Source organism: Chrysemys picta, chromosome 21 (genome assembly GCF_011386835.1).
Source record: "Chrysemys picta bellii isolate R12L10 chromosome 21, ASM1138683v2, whole genome shotgun sequence".
NCBI classification, from domain to species: Eukaryota; Metazoa; Chordata; order Testudines; family Emydidae; genus Chrysemys; species Chrysemys picta.
In genome coordinates, this window is record NC_088811.1 from 15468462 (window position 1) to 15489445 (window position 20984).

At 44.9% G+C, this 20984-nt stretch overlaps 1 protein-coding gene across 5 annotated transcripts in view; it reads left to right on the forward strand.

Moving 5' to 3' along the window:
- Window positions 1-20984, forward strand: part of UBR4 (ubiquitin protein ligase E3 component n-recognin 4) — a 117548-nt gene that overhangs the window by 61729 nt on the left and 34835 nt on the right. For 3 of the 5 annotated variants that reach the window (XM_008167310.4, XM_008167311.4, XM_008167313.4), the window contains 21 exons: window positions 407-511; window positions 1723-1860; window positions 2354-2528; window positions 3404-3500; window positions 3984-4091; window positions 4549-4665; window positions 5825-6034; window positions 6863-7012; window positions 8003-8230; window positions 8361-8439; window positions 9396-9632; window positions 11143-11311; window positions 12859-13003; window positions 13836-13921; window positions 14164-14251; window positions 14396-14589; window positions 16684-16923; window positions 17920-18058; window positions 19122-19247; window positions 19823-19951; window positions 20623-20966. In XM_008167310.4, the coding sequence (XP_008165532.2) occupies window positions 407-511; window positions 1723-1860; window positions 2354-2528; window positions 3404-3500; window positions 3984-4091; window positions 4549-4665; window positions 5825-6034; window positions 6863-7012; window positions 8003-8230; window positions 8361-8439; window positions 9396-9632; window positions 11143-11311; window positions 12859-13003; window positions 13836-13921; window positions 14164-14251; window positions 14396-14589; window positions 16684-16923; window positions 17920-18058; window positions 19122-19247; window positions 19823-19951; window positions 20623-20966 (3304 nt within the window). The remainder of the gene's footprint in view (window positions 1-406; window positions 512-1722; window positions 1861-2353; window positions 2529-3403; window positions 3501-3983; window positions 4092-4548; window positions 4666-5824; window positions 6035-6862; window positions 7013-8002; window positions 8231-8360; window positions 8440-9395; window positions 9633-11142; window positions 11312-12858; window positions 13004-13835; window positions 13922-14163; window positions 14252-14395; window positions 14590-16683; window positions 16924-17919; window positions 18059-19121; window positions 19248-19822; window positions 19952-20622; window positions 20967-20984) is intronic. The other 2 variants (XM_008167312.4, XM_065574851.1) reach the window with 1 other exon arrangement.

Below are 20984 nucleotides of genomic sequence, written 5' to 3' on the forward strand. Positions count from 1 at the left end.
GACATGTGGGGATAAATATAAACCAGCTTAAAGTTTTGTCCATTGTGTGTTACCTTGAAGGTATTCAAAGCAGAAGGCTTAGTCATACTGAAAACTTGTCTACACGATGCCTTCGTCTGCACCAGCTGGCCTGTAAATTCTAATGAGCACCAGCATGGCGTGCACTAACTGGCCCCTGTGGACTCTGCTATTCCCTAGGGCATGTACATCTAATGCTATTTCAAAACAATATTACACTAACCTGCACTTGGGAACTTTCCGTGCACACCAGCAGGGTCCACACACTGTAGTTAGTGCGTGTCACACTGGTACTCATAATTTACACCCTAACTTGTGTTGACTAAGGCACTGTGTAGACAGTTCAGGGATTTATTGACAGTCGGTGTTGTGTGTTCACCTCTCACAGGGAGCAGCAGCAGTGCACTTGGACTACAGAGCCTGGGACTGTCTGGCCAAGCCCCCAGTTCTTCATCTCTTGATGCTGGAACTCTCTCTGACACCACAGCATCAGGTAACTGTTCACAAGAAGATATTAAACTCTCTGAGGGCATCTTGAACCCTATAGCAATACTGCCTGCACTGCAGTACCTCCTGCAGGTCACTTAGTCATTTTGAATACAGTTTTGCCAAGCAGTCACCTTCATTGGGTTCTTTGGTTTAAAAATGAACAATCAGCCCCAGAAATCTGGAGTTCAGGAGGAAACTTTTCCAGCAGCCTGCTTCCCAGGTCACACAGCTAAAATGTAGATTGTCGGTGAAACCCAAGAGATCAGTTAGATTCAATTAGTATTCTGCTTTAGAGCTCTTGTGGATTTTTCACTTCTGGAAGAGCACCTCTGCTCAGTTTGGATACTTACACTTAAAAGGTATAATGGCAGGTCTGATATGGCACATCAGCAGCTCAAATTATTAGGCTTTCCAGATTTTTATTTTTTTTTTAAATTAGGAAGGTTTAAGGATCGTGAACACAGATCAAAAAGGGTTAAAGAAATATACTATCTCCAACCGCAGGGCAACCCTTTCAAGAGCCTATTCTCCATTGTTTGTGAACAAAAGCTCATGCACACCCTTTTTTGAGCACTACCACTTGTTCTAACAGATGATAGTTGATACCATTCATTAACCGTGCAAATAATCCTCACTTGTGCATGCGGATATTGGATTTAAAGCAGTGCCCAAGCAGAGGGATGATTGTACAGTGATGGAGGCTAGTCTGTGATCCCTGGAGAAAAATTGGCCCACGGTTTCTAACCTAAGAAGCAGAGCAGAATTTGCTTCTAAGCTCAAGTATCGAGGGCACTACTATTATAGTTGGTTTCAGATGCGTTTGATAGTGTGTTATGTTCCTCCTCTGTTCTGAAAGGTTTTAATCTGAGCGTAATTATAGCAAGAGATTCTTCCTTCATATAGTAGAGCTGCTGAAGTAATTTTCATTTAATAAGCAACCAAATGTAACTCTTCCCAGTGGTTGATAATCCCTTGAATTGGTGGGAACGTTTTCTTTTCTGTAGTTAGACCCCCAGACTTCTCGTGACACCTGTTTAGTCAGAGCTGTCCAGCAGACTCGAAGTAGTGAGGGACATTTCCATATCCTCTTGATTGGTTATGGAAAATAGACACAGAAACCTGAGGAGTCGCTCTTGGCTTTTCTCTAAAGCATGCTCTTTTAGAGTTGTATAAAGACGGTGTTTTTACTTGTAACAGCTCTCGTTACTCTCATAGCTCCAGCATCTGATGATGAAGGCAGCACAGCGGCAACAGATGGCTCTACTCTTCGGACTTCACCAGCTGACCATGGCGGCAGTGTGGGCTCTGAGAGTGGTGGCAGTGCAGTGGATTCAGTGGCTGGCGAACACAGTGGTAATAACACTCAGTGACTTATTTGGCCAGTGCCTACATGTTTTGGGCACTATTTAGATGATTGCACTGTAGTTATTTTATAACAGTATATGAGAGAGACGAGAATATTGTTTGACAAAAAGGAGCAATTCTTTAATGCATGCTAAGGGTATGTGGACTATCTTAATGTTCATCTCAATGTGCTTTACAAACTACATATGCAGGATTCATTTAATAAGTTTCCTGTATTGACTCCATTTCATTTAAGCTCTTACTTTGGGTGAAACCTATATAATAAAAATTGCCCATTCACACACACAGTTGCTATGTGGTGTTAAAATAATTTGTACAGAAATAAAGCTCTTTTTTGGCCTTTGACGATAGCCACGGACACCTTTCCCCCTTCCTGAATCCAATGAATGATTATCCCAAATGGTCATTCAGCTTTGCAGTTTGCTATGAGGCATAGTGGAGATCATGTTCAGTTGTGCTCATGTCACCTTTCCTTCTTCAGTGTCTGGCCGCAGCAGCGCGTATGGTGACACTACAGCGGAGGGCCATCCAGCTGGGCCAGGCAGTGTCAGCTCAAGCACCGGTGCCATCAGTACCACCACAGGGCAGCAGGAAGGGGATGGTTCAGAAGGAGAAGGCGAAGGAGAAGCTGAAGGCGATGTCCACACCAGCAATAGGTATGAAGCTTTATTTTCCCATGGAGAAATGGGTCAGAGGGGACCCACTCACGTGCCACTGATGTTACATTTTCATGGGGGGGGAAATGGGCCTAGGAGATACTATAAATCCATAGAGAATAATGAACAGCTGTGATAGAGATCAGAGGCCAAAAGTCCATCTCACTGGTCTCCAACAATTATTGTGCAGAGCAAGCCATTGTTTGCATCCATGCATCTGTCATTCTGCCTTGTCACTTGTGTGTCCCATGAGACTTTGTCTGAGGAGTTATACTTGCAGGGATGAACAATCTGAATGTTAGACACATACGTCTAGTGAGCCACTCACTAAAACTTAAATCTTGGTAACATCTGACATTCAGTGGGGAAACATAATGTAGGCTGCCCAGGATAGTGTCTGTCAAGCATGCGCTATACTTAAAAAAAACAAAAAAAACAAACAAAAAACGCAGTCTGCAACAATCTCACTGCAGTTTCTCATTGGTTTTCCCCTTCTTCTTTGACCTGGCAACCGATGATCAACCACTTTCCAAGGGGTGCCCTCTGCAGATTGGAATGGACTTGTGACATATGTCCCTGGTCAGTTTCATTCTGCAGGTAATTGTGCTAGGAAAAGCACTCTAAAGCAGAGTACTAATTTAATTATTTCTCTGATGCCAGAGTTGATTTTGCCTTTGACATTACTTGCCTGTAAAAGGCCTCTCTGGCATCTGTGATTTGGCCTTTCTAATTTGGTCAGTTCAAACTTGTCAGGAAGTGAATTTTTGCTGACATATCAGGGTGTCCCATTTATAATGCTTTTGGGTTTCACATTTATTACAGAATGTCTGACACTTAATTGCTTCATGTCTGATTCTTGATATCTAACTCTCTAGACTGCACATGGTCCGTTTGATGCTGTTGGAGAGGCTGTTGCAGACCTTACCCCAGCTGCGTAATGTTGGAGGAGTCCGTGCCATTCCTTACATGCAGGTAGCTTACTGAGGAAAGATCAAGAGACCCTGTTGTTTGGTGGTTAACAAATATCTAACAATTTTTTCAACAGAATTCTGCGTACATTTTCCATCTTCCTCACCCCACCAACCAAATCATATTACAAGGCCTTTCTCGTTCAATCTTGTAGACCATTCTTCATACCATTGAGTCTCACAGGCAGTGTTCTGTCCCTATGAGTTTCTGCTAGATTTATACTCTGTTGCTCCCCTTCAGCATTCCTTTTCTCTTACCAATATGGCTAAAACCCCTTTGAGTATCCTTAGTCGCTTAGACAGATACGGTCTTTGCTGACCATACCAAATGTTAATCATCAGATGTGATGGTATAAGCATGATTCATGGAAGGAGAGAGTATTGGAATCTGGGATTCCTCTGTGGAGTGTTGTATGGAGATAGTCCATCTCTCGCACGGTGATAATGGAGCCTGACTTCACTGCCTCTCCAATTTCTGTGTTTCCAGGTTATTCTGATGCTCACAACAGACCTAGATGGTGAAGATGAGAAGGACAAGGGTGCTCTAGATAACCTTCTGTCCCAACTCATCGCAGAACTGGGCATGGATAAAAAGGTAGGGTGATATGAGCAAACACTTGCAGCTTGCTAGAGCTTATGGGTTGGGACCCATCCCATTAAGGGGCATTTGAGGCAGAGGAGTTGTCCAGGGAGCAATGGGTTTGTTTTAAATAGACTTGTTCAGACATTTGATTTCACTTGCTTTACTTTGTGAGGAGGAAAATGGTATTGGAGTATAACTCTCCGCTGGTAGGGCTGGTATCAGTAAGTCAATATAAAATGTAGTTATAAATTGTTACCTTTTTATTCAGACTCTTAGACCTGGCGTTGGCAGTGATCAGGAACATCCAAGTTTTATTCAGTATAACTGTATACTTCGGGGTCTGTGCTGCCATCAGCACCCGGGGGATTTACACTAACATCCATTGTTGCCAAGGTGTCATTTATAAACAGGTTCCCAGGATCTTAGAGTTGGAATGCAGCTGTGTAAAGTGACCGATCTCTCTCTGCAGGATGTGTCTAAGAAGAATGAACGTTCTGCCCTGAACGAAGTGCACTTGGTGGTGATGAGGCTGCTTAGCGTGTTCATGTCCAGGACCAAGTCAGGATCCAAATCTTCCATTTGTGAGGTACAATCTGGCACCTTTAAACTTTCTTTGCAAGGGGGCTATACCTTCAGGAGTTCCCGCCCTTCACCAGGCGAAGAGTGGCTGGGGGCAAGGGACGACTCTCTGGAATGGATATTCTGGAACTCAGGATGACTGGATGTGCTTTGGTGCATCCTTGTGGGGAGTGTACAATGTTGCCGCAACTTGGCCATCATGGAAAAAGACCCCAGCAGGAATTAGAGGGGAAGCCAGCAGGACAGTGAGACTAGATAAGTTTGTTCCAGTGGCAGTAGTTGAGTTAGTCCATTGTTGATTTGGAATAGAGGCAGCAGAGAAAGGTATTTCTTAAAACGGCCTAGCAGAGTTTACTTAAACCACCTTGGCACTGAAGGAGTTAAAGGGGATTTGTAACGTGATTATTGGAAAGCAATATGCTGCTGTGTCAACGTAAAAGTCGCTAAGAGGATTCCTTAGATATTTGTTGCTAAAAGGTACGGTAATAAGGCATAAAAACAGTATGTGTGGTGGGAAGGAGATTAATAAAAAAGCATAGAGGTTAAAAATTTAGTCTGAACTGCATCAAATTTTAATGAGCTTATGAGCTGTGGGGTTTGTTTGGATTTACAGGGCTGCTTTAATAGTTTTATTTACAGTCGCTTTTTCTCTAGCCTTTGTTATTCACTTGAGCTTCCCACAGAAATCAAAGCTCATCATCTTGCAGAATGCAGGTGGAGTAATACCTGGGTGGGGCAGAGCCTCTGAGCGGCATCTGCAGCCGCGACTCTTTCTTTAGCGGCGCTCACCCCCAGCTGGCCAAATCCCAGATAAACAAATAGAAATCCCATAAAAGAAAAAAAACAACTAGTCTTCTAATCCACAGCTCAGTGGCCTCTGGCACATGTGTCGAGGGGAGATTAGACTTAGGAGGAGATTGTGTTTGTTTTTCTTTACTAAGCGCTTGTTCAAAAGAGTCTCTGTAAATATTTCAGCTGACTTTTTTTTTTTTTCTTTTAAAAGAAACTCAAACCCCAAACATGAAAACTGCCCATAAAGTTTCAGCAAAATCTGCCCTCTTACCCGTATAATGTCTGCAAACGGCTGTTTGGTGCTAATGACTTGGTCTGCTTTACTGAAACAGCTGCTTCTTAGGAGTGGAGTAACCTTTTTATTCCCCTGTCAGTCCTCTTCCCTCATTTCCAGCGCCACTGCTGCAGCATTGCTGAGCTCTGGTGCAGTTGATTACTGTCTGCACGTTCTGAAGTCTCTGCTGGAATACTGGAAAAGCCAGCAGAATGATGAGGAGCCCGTAGCCACCAGCCAGCTGCTGAAACCCCACACTACCTCTTCTCCACCTGACATGGGCCCCTTCTTTCTCCGGCAATACGTGAAGGTGAGTTCCGCACCATGCCGCCATCATAACCTGTATCAACATCTAACCACCGGCATGGAGCTCTTCTTTGCTAAACTGCTGTAGGAGTATCTAGCATCTGGCCTGCTGTTGTCTCTCTCCATCGATTCAAAATTTGTCCTCCTGAGTTCTAGAGTCCTTACTGACATCTGGGACTGCTTGATGCTCTCTGACACTAGAGCCATGTTTGTTGTTGCATTCCTGCACCATGCAATTCTTTGGAGCTGCTGTCATTGTCTGTTGTTTAAACATGAATCTTTCTGAAGGGATGCTACTCTGTGGGGTGAATTTTTTTGCTTGGCAGGCAAAGATCCACAAACCATTGCTGTTTACTATGGCAAGGATGCCTTGCAGGTGTTTGCCCAATTGCAGTCATGATTTACAAGCTAAATCCTAGACTTGTTTAACCACCATGGTGTCTTCATTGTAAACTTCCACTGGCGTCAAAGGCTTTGATTTATGCATAGGTGCAGTAGAAAGGAAGCCTAATTAAACGATAGAATGCTTTCTGGTTTGAAGGACAGAACATTAAAATTTTTAAGGGCAGGGAGACCTGTTGCACCATAGCCACTGCATTTTATTACACTCACCATAGGGGCTTGCTGGTTTTGTGTTCATCTGCCAATCAAGGGTTTTCATGTTAGCTGTAAAGGTGCAATTGAGAATAAATGAAATAGCAATAAGGATCATTCTGATTATAGGGAAAAAAGCAATCTTCTCCCCCCACCAAACTTACCATGCTTGGAATATGGGAGTGTTCTGTGCTCACGCTCCATATCCTAGCTAACCCACTGAATTTCTCTGCTTCAGGGTCATGCAGCAGATGTTTTTGAGGCCTATACTCAGCTTCTGACCGAGATGGTGCTGCGCTTACCTTATCAAATCAAGAAAATTGCTGACACAAACTCCCGGATCCCACCACCCATCTTCGATCATTCCTGGTTCTACTTCCTGTCTGAGGTAGGTGAGGAACATATGGTGCTCCTGGAAGTGGGATGTAGGATTTGTGGGTGGTAAGAAAAGGAAGTAAATAATGGTATCCTCCCTGGGAGAGCCCTAACTTTGGTGTGACTGATCTGAGAGCCTTCTCCCGCTCACCCATGTACGAGGGCTAGCGCCTCAATACTGTATATGTCTATACGAACAAGCAGCTATGGGAGCGCATGCTCTACAGACAGTGTTGCTGTTACTATCCATAATTCAACACTGTTTGCTGGTCTAGAATCAAGAGCCTTCTGCTAGATAGTGGTCTAGTGTGAAAATGTGTTGCTAGTACTTCACTGATGTTCTTTAGAACAAATTATGGGTTTGGGGTGTGCATTTATTTCAACGGGCAGCTTAGATTTGTGGGTTCCCCCCAGACACGTACACACATACCTATTTCCCCAGGCAGCCACACATCCTCCTACATTTGTCATAACCTGTAGTGCAGCTGTTAATTCAGTAAGGCTTGTTCAGGCCTTTAATCGGAGCTCATAGGTCGCTTGGATAACTATGCCCTGGAATGACCCTGCAGGATATCGTTTCATAACCAGTAGCTCCAGTACTACATAGCATTGCTGTACAACTTCTCTTCTGCCTGAGACTTGTTGAGTTGATGGTCCCAGTACCTTAGAATCATAGACTATCAGGGTTGGAAGGGACCTTAGGAGGTCATCTAGTCCAACCCCCTGCTCAAAGCAGGACCAATCCCCAGACAGATTTTTGCCCCAGATCCCTAAATGGGCCCCTCAAGGATTGAACTCACAACCCTGGGTTTAGCAGTCCAAGGCTCAAACCACTGAGCTATCCCCTCCCCCAACTGAGAAGCTGCTAAATGCATTTCCATTTCCTCTTTACCTGTGGAAATAATATTCATGTTAGCTTGACCCACCTTGAGATCTTGTGATTGCTGTGATGACATAGGTCAACTATTGATTTCACAGCACTCATGTTGAATGCTTTGTCTAGTACCTGATGATCCAGCAGACTCCGTTTGTACGCCGCCAAGTCCGCAAACTCCTTCTCTTCATCTGTGGATCAAAGGAGAAGTACCGCCAGCTCCGAGACCTGCACACTTTGGATTCTCATGTTCGCGGTATCAAAAAACTCCTGGAAGAACAAGGGATTTATCTGCGGGCAAGTGTGGTCACTGCAAGTTCAGGCTCTGCCCTGCAGTATGATACACTGATCAGCCTGGTAAGGAGAATTGTGTTTCAGTGGATAAAACGTATGTGCATATAGTGAGAGAGGCATGCTGCATTTCAAAAAGGTGACATCAGCAGAAGAGTTGACTTGCTGCTAAATCCCATGCTACTCTGCATTTCAGATGGAACACTTGAAGGCTTGTGCAGAGATCGCCACGCAGCGAACAGTGAACTGGCAGAAATTCTGCATTAAAGATGATTGTGAGTTTTCTCCGCGACAGTATTTTAGAGAACGGAGGCAGTTCGTAGTAAGCTTAGATTTGATCCAGGGTTTCTTAGCTCTTTGCTGAAAGAGAGTGTCTGTTTTGACATTCAGCACAGGGGGAGCTGGAAGGGATAAAGAAGAGCTTGGAGTTGCCCAGGATTTGTTTCTAACACTAATTATCGGTGTTTGTTGGTAGCTTCTGTTCTGTGGCTAGAGAAAGTAAAAAGAAATGAAGTAGACAGTGGGCTCTAGTGGAAGAGCACTGGACTGGAGAGCGAGAGACATGGCATTGCGTGTGTGAGAGTGACAGACCAACCTGTGGAGCTGCCCGAGGGCTGCTGGGGCTCCCTGCCTGGCTTGTACTGGGGCTGGGCTGCGGCTTTGAGAGCCACCCCTGCGGCCAGCTGTGGGGAGCCTGGGTCCCTCCACCTGCACTAGGCAGGGGGCCTGAGCAGCCTCCGGCCCATGTCCTTGCACCCATATCCCCCGCCCACTGTCCCTGCCCCACAGACCCCCCCCACCCAGGCTCCACACAGCTGCCAACACAGCTCTTCCTGACCCGCCTCTGGCCAGGGAGGTGGTGGGGGGGGAGGGGGCGCTCTTGGAGCCGCACCCCAGCCACGGTAAGAGCTGGGCGGGGAGCTGCACCTCACCCCCCCACCTGCCCTGTGAGGAGGCCCAAGCAGCCCCCCACCCAGGGTCCCTTTTCCTCAGGCCCCCCGCTCAGTGTCCTTGCCCCTCAGACCCTCACCCAGGGCAGGTGGAGGGTCTCCGGCACATTCCTCATAGCTGCCCGCCTGGCTCTTAACAGTCAGAGCTCTTGCATCTGTGCTGTCCACAAAATGGTCCGTGGATATGAAGCGGATACCTACGGATTTGCAGGGCTCTACTTTTGGGGAGGTTTTAACTTATTTTATTCAGAGTTAAACTTTTTCCTCTTCTTCCTCCACAGCTGTTCTCTATTTTCTCCTACAAGTCAGTTTTCTGGTAGACGAGGGAGTGTCACCAGTTCTTCTGCAGCTCCTGTCCTGTGCTTTGTGCGGCAGTAAAGTGCTGTCTGTGACTTCATCCTCTGGATCATCCAGCACCTCTTCTACGTCAGCTCCAGCAGGCACTGGGCAGCCAGCAACGCAGAGCAAGTCCTCCACCAAAAAGAGCAAGAAGGAAGAAAAGGAAAAAGAACGAGAAGGTGTGAATCATGGAATATCAGGGTGGGAAGGGACCTCAGGTCATCTGTCCATCCCCCTGCTCAAAGCAGGACCAATCCCCAGACAGATTTTTGCCCCAAATCCCTAAATGGCCCCCTCAAGGATTGAACTCACAACCCTGGGTTTAGCAGGCCAATGCTCAAACCCCTGAGCTATCCCTCCTCCAAGCTGTTAGCTTCTTTGTACCACTATCCTGTTCTGCAGGGCTCCTGGTAATAGAAATGCACTTGTCCCCGGCTCTGAGACATGCACAACTCTTGTAAGAGCCCCACGTGTGCAGAGCAGAAGAAACACTTACGGACACATGGCCAATTTTGTTGTAGTTTGCATGTTTAGTGGAATGGATCAGGAATGGAGCCAAGCTTCCTTAAAATTGGTGCTGAAATAAATTTGAAGTGCTGAGGAGCTCACAGACCCTTTACAAATGCTTAATAAATTGGCTGGGTCTGTAATTCTAATGGGGATCATAATATATCACAATTCTTAGCATGCAAACTCCCTAAGTGGCACTGGTGAGAGTTGAAGCAGCTACTGGGGCTGCACACTCAGCCCCTAAGCAGCAGCTCCTACATGTCTGTGCTCAAACTTTTCCCTACTCATGGTCTGCGAATGATTTGCGGGGCCCTCTTAGGGCCTATCCCTCACCTCCTGGCTTGTGTGCATGGGAAAATACATTTAAAGTAAGTTCCTGTAAGTATTGAACCTGCAGTTCTAAGTCCCCCAGCTCTCCACTGTGTAACACTCCAGTGCTCTGCATCACGTCGTTACCTAGGAAGCCTCCGACTCCACGGGCTCCCTTATGGTAGGGAAAGCCCTTCAGAGATCCATTCTGGCTGCTGGTATGGATCCTCCTGGGAATATAGTACATTTCCAAAACTCCCTGGCAAGCCTTTCAGACGTTCACCGCTTTCATTAGTCACAGATGCTAGCTTCCATTTTCTAGAATAAAAGATGGAGGGCACACTCGTTCAGAACTACAGTAGAACCTCAGTTACGAACACCTGGGAAATGGAGATTGTTCGTAACTCTGAACAAAACACTGTGGTTGTTCTTTCAAAAGTTTACAACTGAATATTGACTTAATACAGCTGTGAAACTTTACTCGGCAGAAGAAGAATGTTGCTTTCCCTTTATATATTGATTTGTTTTTTGTAGTTTACGTTTAACACAGCACTGTACTGTATTTGTTTTTTTGTGTCTGCTGCTGACTGATTGTGTACTTCCGGTTCCAAATGAGGTGTGTGGTTGACTGACTGGTCAGTTTGTAACTATGGTGTTTTGTAACTCTTAGTTTCTACTGTAGTCCCAACCCAGAAACTTGTTTTCTGTCAATGAACACGGTACACAGTTCACACAGTTGTCAGCCGGGGTTGTGTGTCTCTCTCTTCTGCCATGCCATCCATGAAACAGATACATCTGCCACACTTGTGATGCATTTGATCCATCTCGTTTCCTGTGCTCTTTTGACTTGTGCCATTTGCTGTTCTCCAGGTGAGAGTGCTGGCAGCCAAGAAGACCAGCTCTGCACAGCTCTGGTGAACCAGCTGAATAAATTTGCTGATAAGGAAACCCTTATTCAGTTCCTGCGCTGCTTTTTGCTGGAGTCCAACTCCTCCTCTGTGCGGTGGCAGGCACACTGCCTGGCACTCCACATCTACAGGTGTGTGTTTAAAGGGCCTATTCAAAGCCACAGTTTTTCTTATAAATGGATCCTTTGTAGCAGATAAAATTCTGTGGTAAATTACAGTTCACAGACCTGTCAATCACTGCTTTCTAGCACTTGAGTTGTGCTCTTGAGTCTGTGTTCAGCACTGTGCAAGTCACAAAATAGACTATCCAAAGGAGTTTACAGACTAAGATGGACAGACAACAAAGTGCTTATTTGTCTGAAGTCTTGGTGCTCAGTTCACCTGCAGAATGGGCTTTTGAGCCTTCAGGCTGACAGCATCATCTTGAGGATCTGTTTCCACCATTTTTGCAGTTAACTGCACTTGTGGCTCATTCACTGCTGTGGATTTTGATCATAACCCAAAGGGAACGTTCAGTTTTTACTGTGTGGAGTCTGGGCTGTCTGTTCCATTCTGTACAACTTGGAAATCATGAGAGGATCACTTTCTTTCTTCTAGGGAGGTGCAGACTATCATTGTTATCAAGTGATGCACATATCATTGAAATCATGAAATTAAGAGGCAGCAGGTTTAAAACAAATAAAAGGAAGTATTTCTTCACACAATGCACAGTCAACCTGTGGAACTCCTTGCCAGAGGATGTTGTGAAGGCCAAGACCATAACAGGGTTCAAAAAAGAACTAGATAAATTCATGGAGGATAGTTCCATCAATGGCTATTAGCCAGCTTGGGCAGGAATGCTGTCCCTAGCCCAGGGGTGGGCAAACTTTTTGGCCTGAGGGCTACATCAGGGTTGCAAAACTGTATGGAGGGCCGGGTAGGGAAGGCTGTGCCTCCCCAAACAGCCTGGCCTCCACCCCCTCCCACTTCCTGCCCCCTGACTGCCCCCTTCAGAACCTCCATCCCATCCAACTGCTCCCTGGCTGCCCCCCGGGACCTCCTGCCCCTTATCCAACCCCGCCTCTCCCCGCCCCCTTACCATGCCACTCAGAGCAGCAGGACTGGCTTATTGGAAAGCCTGGGAGGTGGGCAGGTGCAAGCCGCGCTGCCTGCGTGGCGGCATGGCTGCAGGGGAGGGGGGCTGGCTAGCCTCCCCAGCCAGGAACTTAAGGGCCAGGCCGGATGTGGCCCGCAGGCCATAGTTTGCCCACCTCTGCCCTAGCCTCTGTTTTCCAGAAGCTGGGAAGGAGCAACAGGGGATGGATCACTTGATGATTCCCTGTTCTGTTCATTCCCTGGGGGGCACCTGGCACTGGCCACTGTCAGAAGACAGGATACTGGGCTAGATGGACCCAGTATGGCCACTCTTATGTTCTTATTTATGCATAGGGCAAAATTCTGTGGGCTGAATCCTCTATGGTTAGTTGTCACAGGACCATTCAGCAGGATGCTAGACTTAGTTCAGTGGAGAGAAGAGGAGTGATTAAACAACATAGGTGATTTTGTTGTGTGTACTTTGCAGCAGCCTAGACTGACGGCGGTATATTTCTCACCTGGGTAACTCCGATGAGAGCTGGGTACGAAAAGCATATCTAAACTCATCTCCAGAAACTGATTTGATTTGTAATTTGTCCATCAGGAACTCTAACAAGTCTCAGCAAGAGCTGCTGTTGGATCTCATGTGGTCAATATGGCCAGAACTCCCAGCCTATGGAAGGAAGGCTGCCCAGTTTGTGGATCTCCTGGGATACTTCTCTCTGAAAACACAACAGACTGAGAAAAAGGTATGGTGTCACTCTGGAACAGCTGAAGTGAGGGCCTCTCCCCCACTTCTTTTTTTTTTCTTTCTAAATGTGTGGCCCTTTTCAAGGGTTAAGAGTAACTTTAATGGTAGAGCTGATCATATTTGCTGTTGAAACATTTTTTGATGGAAAACTTCTGTGTTGAAATTTTCATCAAAACTTCATTTTAATTTCCCCCAAAATGGGGTTTCTTTAAAAAAATAAAATAAAATAATAAAATCTGAAAAACATTTTCTCAATGAAATCTGAAAAACTTTGAAGAAATTTTTTTGACAAGAGGAAAACAAAAGGTTTTTTGTTTATTTTTCACAGAAGAAAATCATTTCCTAACCAGCTCTAATTTATAGGTATCAATCTGCTTCAACCCTAAGAAGTACATTATAGTCATTAGTGTTGAACTAAAAGAAGGGCAAGTGGTATGGTTTATCAGGGGCCTGTGGTATTGTGGGCTGCTCTGATAATTGTGTGTTTATATGCACAAGAGGTGAGAGCATTCCACAGACATTTGACAGTAATCTCATTTGTTAGCCAAGGGTTGCATCATCACTGCAGTAGAAGTCTAATTTTAGTATCAGTGAAAGTCTGCTTCTCGTGGGTATAGAGCATGCATCCGCTGTGGAACTAACAGGCAATAGGGAGGGAGGCTGTATGGCCTTTGTGCTGTTAAAAATCATAAACTTGCTTTAAATTGGAAGGAGCAGAAAAGATATTACTTGCCCGAGTCGCTTGTTTAACTTATCTCTTCACCAGCTGATGTTGGTCCAATAAAAGATATTTCTTCCCACCTTCTCTCCTCTGTGTAACTGTATTTCAGTTGAAGGAATACTCCCAAAAGGCTGTTGAGATCCTCCGGACCCAAAACCACATCCTTACCAACCATCCTAATTCCAACATTTACAAGTGAGTTCTTCCTGTCTTTCCTCCAGCATATTATGAGAACTTTTCAGCTGCACTCCACAAGCGAATGTAAACTTCTTTTGTTAAAATAGTGGTGGGGTAGAGCCGCAGCTGAAATCACAGACTTGTTGCAGCTGGTCTTAAGAAAACACTCAAACTAAATCTGTTCTGCTTCTCTGAATGACTTGTGTTTAAAGCAGAATGAATGCCAAAGTACAGATATTTTTAATGTTTTCTCTATCCAGCACGCTGTCTGGTCTGGTGGAATTTGATGGCTATTATTTGGAGAGTGATCCTTGTCTTGTCTGCAACAATCCAGAAGTTCCCTTCTGTGTAAGTGATCAGTGCTGTTTGTCTTCCCTTCAGAGTGTAGAGATCCCAGCCTTTATAGCCATCTAAATTGCCGTGTTTCTCCATTCATTGGGATCCGGTTGTGTTGGCTGAAGATTTTAATAGCACTTTTGTTTCTCTTCCCAGTACATCAAGCTATCTTCCATCAAGGTGGACACACGGTACACCACTACCCAGCAGGTGGTGAAGCTGATTGGCAGCCACACCATTAGCAAAGTGACAGTGAAGATAGGGGATCTGAAAAGGACCAAAATGGTCCGGACTATCAACCTCTATTACAACAACAGGACAGTGCAGGCCATAGTGGAGCTGAAAAACAAGTATGTACTTCTCGGGTTTGGCAGTGGTGTCAGGATATTTTTCTTGGCCAAAATACAAGTTTGATATGGTGCTGATTGTTTCCTGGCATAGGATATGACACTTTCCTGAATTAGAGGACTTCATTTCACCTTCCAGCTCCTCACCTAAGGCACACTGATCAGGATGTGTACTTGATGAAACTCCCTGGTCCCTTTTGGAGGGTGGGGAGAAGAGAATTAGTGATGGCCATGGCTGTAAAACTCCTGTAGTGTTTGATTCCCGAGTGGAAAGTCTGTTGGCATTAAAATTGCCGTGCCCGGGACAGTGTAATGTGGGCTGGGAATGAAGCTGAAGTGAAAATGAGGATAATGAATATTGGTTAAAATCCTGTTCACTACTGAAGAGTTTGATAGCGTCCCATTGAAGAAGCTGGCTGTGCACTGAGCAGATGATTCTTGTGAGAGAGACCTAGAGAGGGAGATTCTTGCTGCGTACTAACTACCCCTGTGTTTTCCTTGGGATTTTTGAATAGAGAATGCCTTCACTGACACAGAGTAGTCTCTTGATGAATCTGAGATAACCAGCTTATTCACCCCTGTTTATAGTAAGCTCTTTTTTTGGGGGGCACATCATATAAAATAACCGATTTGAGAATGTAGAAATTAGCCCTGTCCAGGCATCCTGATGTCTTACAAACTGAAGTTGTAACAAGATTGTGTCCTTGAGCTGACTTACAGAGAATCATCTTTTAGTTCCTCTGTGCTGAAAGTCTCTCTTTCCTGATCTAGTTGAGGAATTCAAAATGCCTAAGTGCCCCTGATCTGGCTTGGTTACCCCTGCATGTCTCCAATCTACTATCTTGCAGCCCTTTGTTATATACATATATGACTGTCCTGGATTCTGATCACATCATTAAGCTGCTAACCCTGTAATCATCTTTCTGTGAGCAGGTATAAAGCATTCTAACTGTAGGCCTCTGAATTTAATGCCCCAGCTTCTGCTGAGATGAACAGATTCAAGTCATGTTCCTGGCCATTCCACTACTTGGCTGATTTTGTCTGTCTGGCTTCTTGTGTTTGCATTCCCTCTGAGAGTATTATTCACCTTTGCCTCAGTTGCACCATTGAGTGGGACTGCACTGGGATCTTGCTTTTCTAAAGCACCAAAGAGACCATTCAAATTCTAGGTATTTCAAAACCTAAGGTCTGATTTGTGCCTGCAAAATTTGTGCGCACAGATACAATTTAAGCAAATAATTTGCTTGTTTTTTGAAGATAGATATTAAAGCCACTGACATGTCATGGAAGCTTATACTTTGAATGTCTCCGTCCCTCCAAAGACATTAAAGCCCCTTACCAACATCAGTGGTGTGACTATGTTTAATTCATTAATGAGGTAGGGTTACCTCTTTTACAGATGGGGCAACTGCAGTACAAAAAGGTTGAGTGAGTGGCCCGAGGCCACACAATAGTCATTAGTAGAGCTAAAAATAGAACCCAGATTACCTGACTCGCATACCCTGCTTTAAACACCAGAAAAATGCTCCTTTTAACATGTTACACAGTCTAGCCCATTTCTCTTATATACTTCTTTTCTTCTTTCTTGAGACGTTCTCGCCAGAATCAGATTTTTGGTTTAGGAATTAATCTATCCTGCTGCTTATTTGAATTTCTAATCCTCAGTGACCTCACAAGTGGCTGCCTAGGAGAGGATTATGATGTCACAAAGAGAGGTTTCTAACTTCAGGTTGGGAATAAGGAGTAGGAGCAGATGAGATCTTTAGAAATAAATATCCTGTTTTCATACCGATGTCTTTACTAATAAAGAGGTGAAAATCCCTAGAAAAAATGTCTGTAAAATTGTTTTTTCCATGAGGCATCAACAGCTCTTTAATCCTAAACAGTCTCTTGCTATGAAGAGGATAACGGCTTAAAGTGCATTTCTGGCTACCTTACATATATCAATATACAAGCTAAGAAAATGACTCCTAGAACTGCTCTCCATTCGTGCTGATTAAAATAGATTTTGAGTTGAGATGGTTGTCTTTGGCTTCTGTGTGTGTGAGTGGGAGGTTACTGTTCTGTTAAATTAATGTTTCTTCCTCTCCTTCCCAGGCCTGCCCGTTGGCACAAAGCCAAAAAAGTACAGCTGACCCCAGGCCAGACAGAGGTGAAGATTGATTTGCCGCTGCCCATTGTGGCTTCAAACTTGATGATTGAATTTGCAGATTTCTATGAGAATTACCAGGCCTCCACAGAAACCCTGCAGTGCCCTCGGTGCAGCGCATCTGTCCCAGCCAACCCTGGGGTGTGTGGGAACTGTGGCGAGAATGTGTACCAGTGCCACAAGTGCAGGTGAGGTTATAATTCCTCCAGCCAGAGCCAGTAATTTGTAGGGCCCTAGCACTGTGTACCATGTCAGATGCTTAGCAAACAGCCTCCTGTTGAATAAAACTGCACATTCATGTAGTTTAATCAGAATCAAATAGTCCACAAGTATAAAACAGGCTTTCAGGGATATAATGTGAATGTAGCCAAATAACAGAAACCAAATATAACATCCAAAAAAGCTACATTAAAAAAAAAAGTTGCAAAGTCAAGCCCTCCGAAATTAGGAAATGGCAGAATTGAGGTTGCCCAGGGAATCTTAATTTGATGCCTTTGTTGATATGCATTATGATATAGACTAATGATCACATACTGTTTTGTTTTTTCCCACACAACCTGTGTCTCAATCATTTTGCAGGATGGATGGTGCTCACTGAATGAGCAGCTAGCTACTCAATGTTTTGTTTTAGCCTCATTGTTTGCAGTCTGGCCACAGGTCTTATTTACTGCCACTGTTCAAACCCTGCTCTGACTATAGAATTATTAATTTCCTTCTGTCTCCCTCAACTCCTTGTCCCGTACCCTCCCCTCCCGGTGGTTCTTTGTCCCGTCTCCTTGTCCAGCCAGCCTGTATCTCCTCCCAACTCTGAAGGATCCAAGGTGCTTTGCAAATTCTTTAGGAGGGATCCTGTTGGTGTATATATACTGAAATGCTTCCACCTACTGTATAGAAATATGGCAGGCATATAATCGCTCACAGCCGCACTACACTACCTTACAGCGGGACATGAAGACAAAATTTTGTTGTTAAAATGCACCCTATGTGCTTCAAGTGGTCGGGTATTTGTGAGGCTACCAATGGGTATTGTGGCAGCTTGGGTGTTTTAATGCCCATCCATCTCATTTGTGCGAGAGAGTGTGCGTGCACACAGAGAAGTTAAAGCCTTCCCCACTGTCATTCACACCCACACCCCAATAAAACAGTTTTATTGCCCCCTTTAATTCTTCTGATTTGCTTTTCAGATCCATTAATTATGATGAGAAGGATCCTTTCCTCTGCAATGCCTGTGGGTTCTGTAAATACGCTCGCTTTGACTTCATGCTTTATGCCAAGCCTTGCTGTGCAGTGGATCCAATAGAAAATGAAGAGGATCGGAAGAAGGTGAGACTAGTACAAGTAGTTTCACAACACACACAATATCCCTTAGACGTGCCAACAATCTAGTGACGTCAGAGGTGGTATCCCAGCTGGGAGCGTTACAGAGGCAGTGTGCTTAGTGCCTGGAAGGGAGGGGGGAGTACCTTATGTCACTCCTTAGTGGCTAATGCAGGACGTGGCATTGATCATGGAGGTAAGTTTTGCTTTGGCACTGAGCCTTGTACAGGATCCCCTTCCCATCTCCAGCATTTCTGGGGATGTAAAGCGCAATGTCTCACTTAGAGGTGTCTTGCTGCATCAGGCAGGCAACTCTCTAAAAAAGTAGTAGCCAATGGCTTTCCTTCACTTGGCAAAGCAACCATCCAGTGCCATGTATGTAGGGCTCTGTGGTGAGAGGGGTGTTTGATTACAGTATTATTATTTGTTGTTTCTGTTAGGGTAGTGCATAGGTGCCCCAGTCATGGACCAGGGCCCCATTGTGTTAGGTTCTGTACAAGCATAGAACAAAAGGACAGTCTCTGCCCCAAAGCGCTTGCAATCTAAGTATAAGACAAGAGACAACAGAGGCAGGGAGTACAAGGAAGCAACGAGCCAATATTGGTCAGCATGGGAGGCAGTGGTATCTGCACCCCAGCATCCTAAAGAATGTCAAGGTTTTTGTAGCCATCATGGCAAAGGAGAGTTTAAGGAGGTTTCTCAAGGAAGTTAACGAGGTAGCTTCACAGATGTTTATGGCGAACCCCCCCAACTGTGAGGGGCAGCGTGGGAGAAAGCACAAACAATCCTGGTTCTATACTGTTTTCCACATGCACAAATTTAAGTTTGTCTAACTAGATATTGTGCGCTTAGGCTCTGACTTGTGGCCATGATGACTTCCAGGAGCCCATATGCTGAAAGCCTTGTAGGTAGCACTGCCTCTCAGAGACACAGAGTGTCTCTGAGAGGCAGAAATGATGGACGAATCAACAGCTGTTTCTGCTGGTGGGTGTAACACTATTTAAAGGTGGAATAAAAATCTTCTCTGAATGCAAGTGACATCAATTTTTTTTTCTTTCTTTCTTCTAAGGCAGTAACAAATATCAACACTCTTCTGGATAAGGCTGACAGAGTGTATCATCAGCTGATGGGACACCGACCGCAGCTGGAAAACCTGCTGTGTAAAGTAAACGAGGCTGCTCCCGAAAAGCCACAGGTAATGTGGGATAGACAAATCCCAGTATAAGGCACAGCTGACCTTAGCCAAGACCAGGCTTAATAAGACACTGGCCTTAATGCTGCGTACCAGAAAGCAACATTATTTCGATCAGGATTGTGATGGAAGGGAATGAAGTGAATGTGTTTTTGCTAGGGCTAGATCGAGTCCTGTGAATCCATAGACTTTGCTCTTAGACTGCCTTTATCTAACCCATCCTCTTCTGTAACTGAAACTGTCATTCTGGTTTCACACTCCAGGCTTACATGAAGCAGCTTGCCAAGCCAGTTGCGTGTCGGTAAACTAGCCAGTACTGTAGTGTGTGGTCTACAGGTACATGAGTGTCTCTGGTATTTTCCAGAGTGTGTCATTGTGTGTGTTTAGTCTTGCCTGTTTTGAAGAATCTTCCTCTTGCCTGATTAGTATATTACAAAGTTACTGCGGAGAATGGCAAAGGGGCCTCTCCTTTCAAGCAGGTTTTCGTAGTAGAAAGCTTGATGTTTGTATAGTCCTCCCGTGTGACTACTTGTTGCTGTAAACTTGCTGGTTATTTTCCCCTGCTCCCTGTGTTTCAGGAGGACTCCGGTAGCAGTGGTGGGATCAGCTCCTCCTCAGCTAGTGTGAACAGGTACATACTACAGCTAGCGCAGGAGTACTGTGGTGACTGCAAGAATTCTTTTGATGAACTCTCCAAGATCATTCAGGTATGAATATTCACTTCGTTGTGAATCTGGGCAATCCAGCATCCTAAATTGCTTCAAACAATTGATCTAAAAAATGCAAAGCGAGCTGTGGCTGTTCTAAATTGACCCCCGTAGTAACAATAAGGGTTGCACTGCAGAAGAAATGTAGCAGATTTTCAGTGAACTCACGAGCTACCTTTCCTAAACGCTACGACAGCTGTTAATTCTCAGGCACTGCAGACCAAACCCTTAAACAACATAATGCTTGTAATGGGGAGAGCATTGTCTACTGGTTAGAGGAGGTGTCTGGGGGTCAGGATTCCTCAGTTGTCTTGCTAGTTCTGCCACTGATGTGTGGTGACTTTGTCCAGGTCACTTTGCCTCTCTGCTTTCCCCTTCTGTCAGATGGGGATAAAAATTACCTGCCTCGTAAGTGCCGTGTGAGGTTTATAAATTATTCGTTTTAAAGTATGTTGAGATCTTTGGATAAAAATGTCTCTATATGAAATATATTAAGTGACCATAACTTGAGACCTGGATAAATTAAAAAATCATGATCATATGCTGCTTCTCCTTTTTCTTCACCATTTTGCATTTAGTTCCATTGAAATATGACATTTAAAAGTTAGTTTAGGAGGGGTTAAATCCTGCACAGTTTTAATTTCTTCTCCTTTTCTTTTGTATGTTTACAGAAAGTTTTTGCTTCTAGAAAGGAGCTCCTGGAATATGATCTCCAGCAGAGAGAGGCAGCAACCAAATCATCCCGAACCACTGTCCAGCCTACATTTACTGCCAGCCAATATCGTGCTTTGTCTGTCTTAGGCTGTGGCCACACATCTTCAACAAAATGTTATGGCTGTGCTTCAGCCGTCACTGAGCACTGCATAACGCTACTCCGGGCCCTGGCAACCAACTCTGCCATCAGGCACATTCTTGTGTCCCAGGGCCTTATCCGAGAGCTGTTTGATTACAACTTGCGCCGAGGTGCAGCCACGATGCGGGAGGAGGTCCGTCAGCTGATGTGCCTTCTGACCAGGTTAGACTCGGTTCTGCA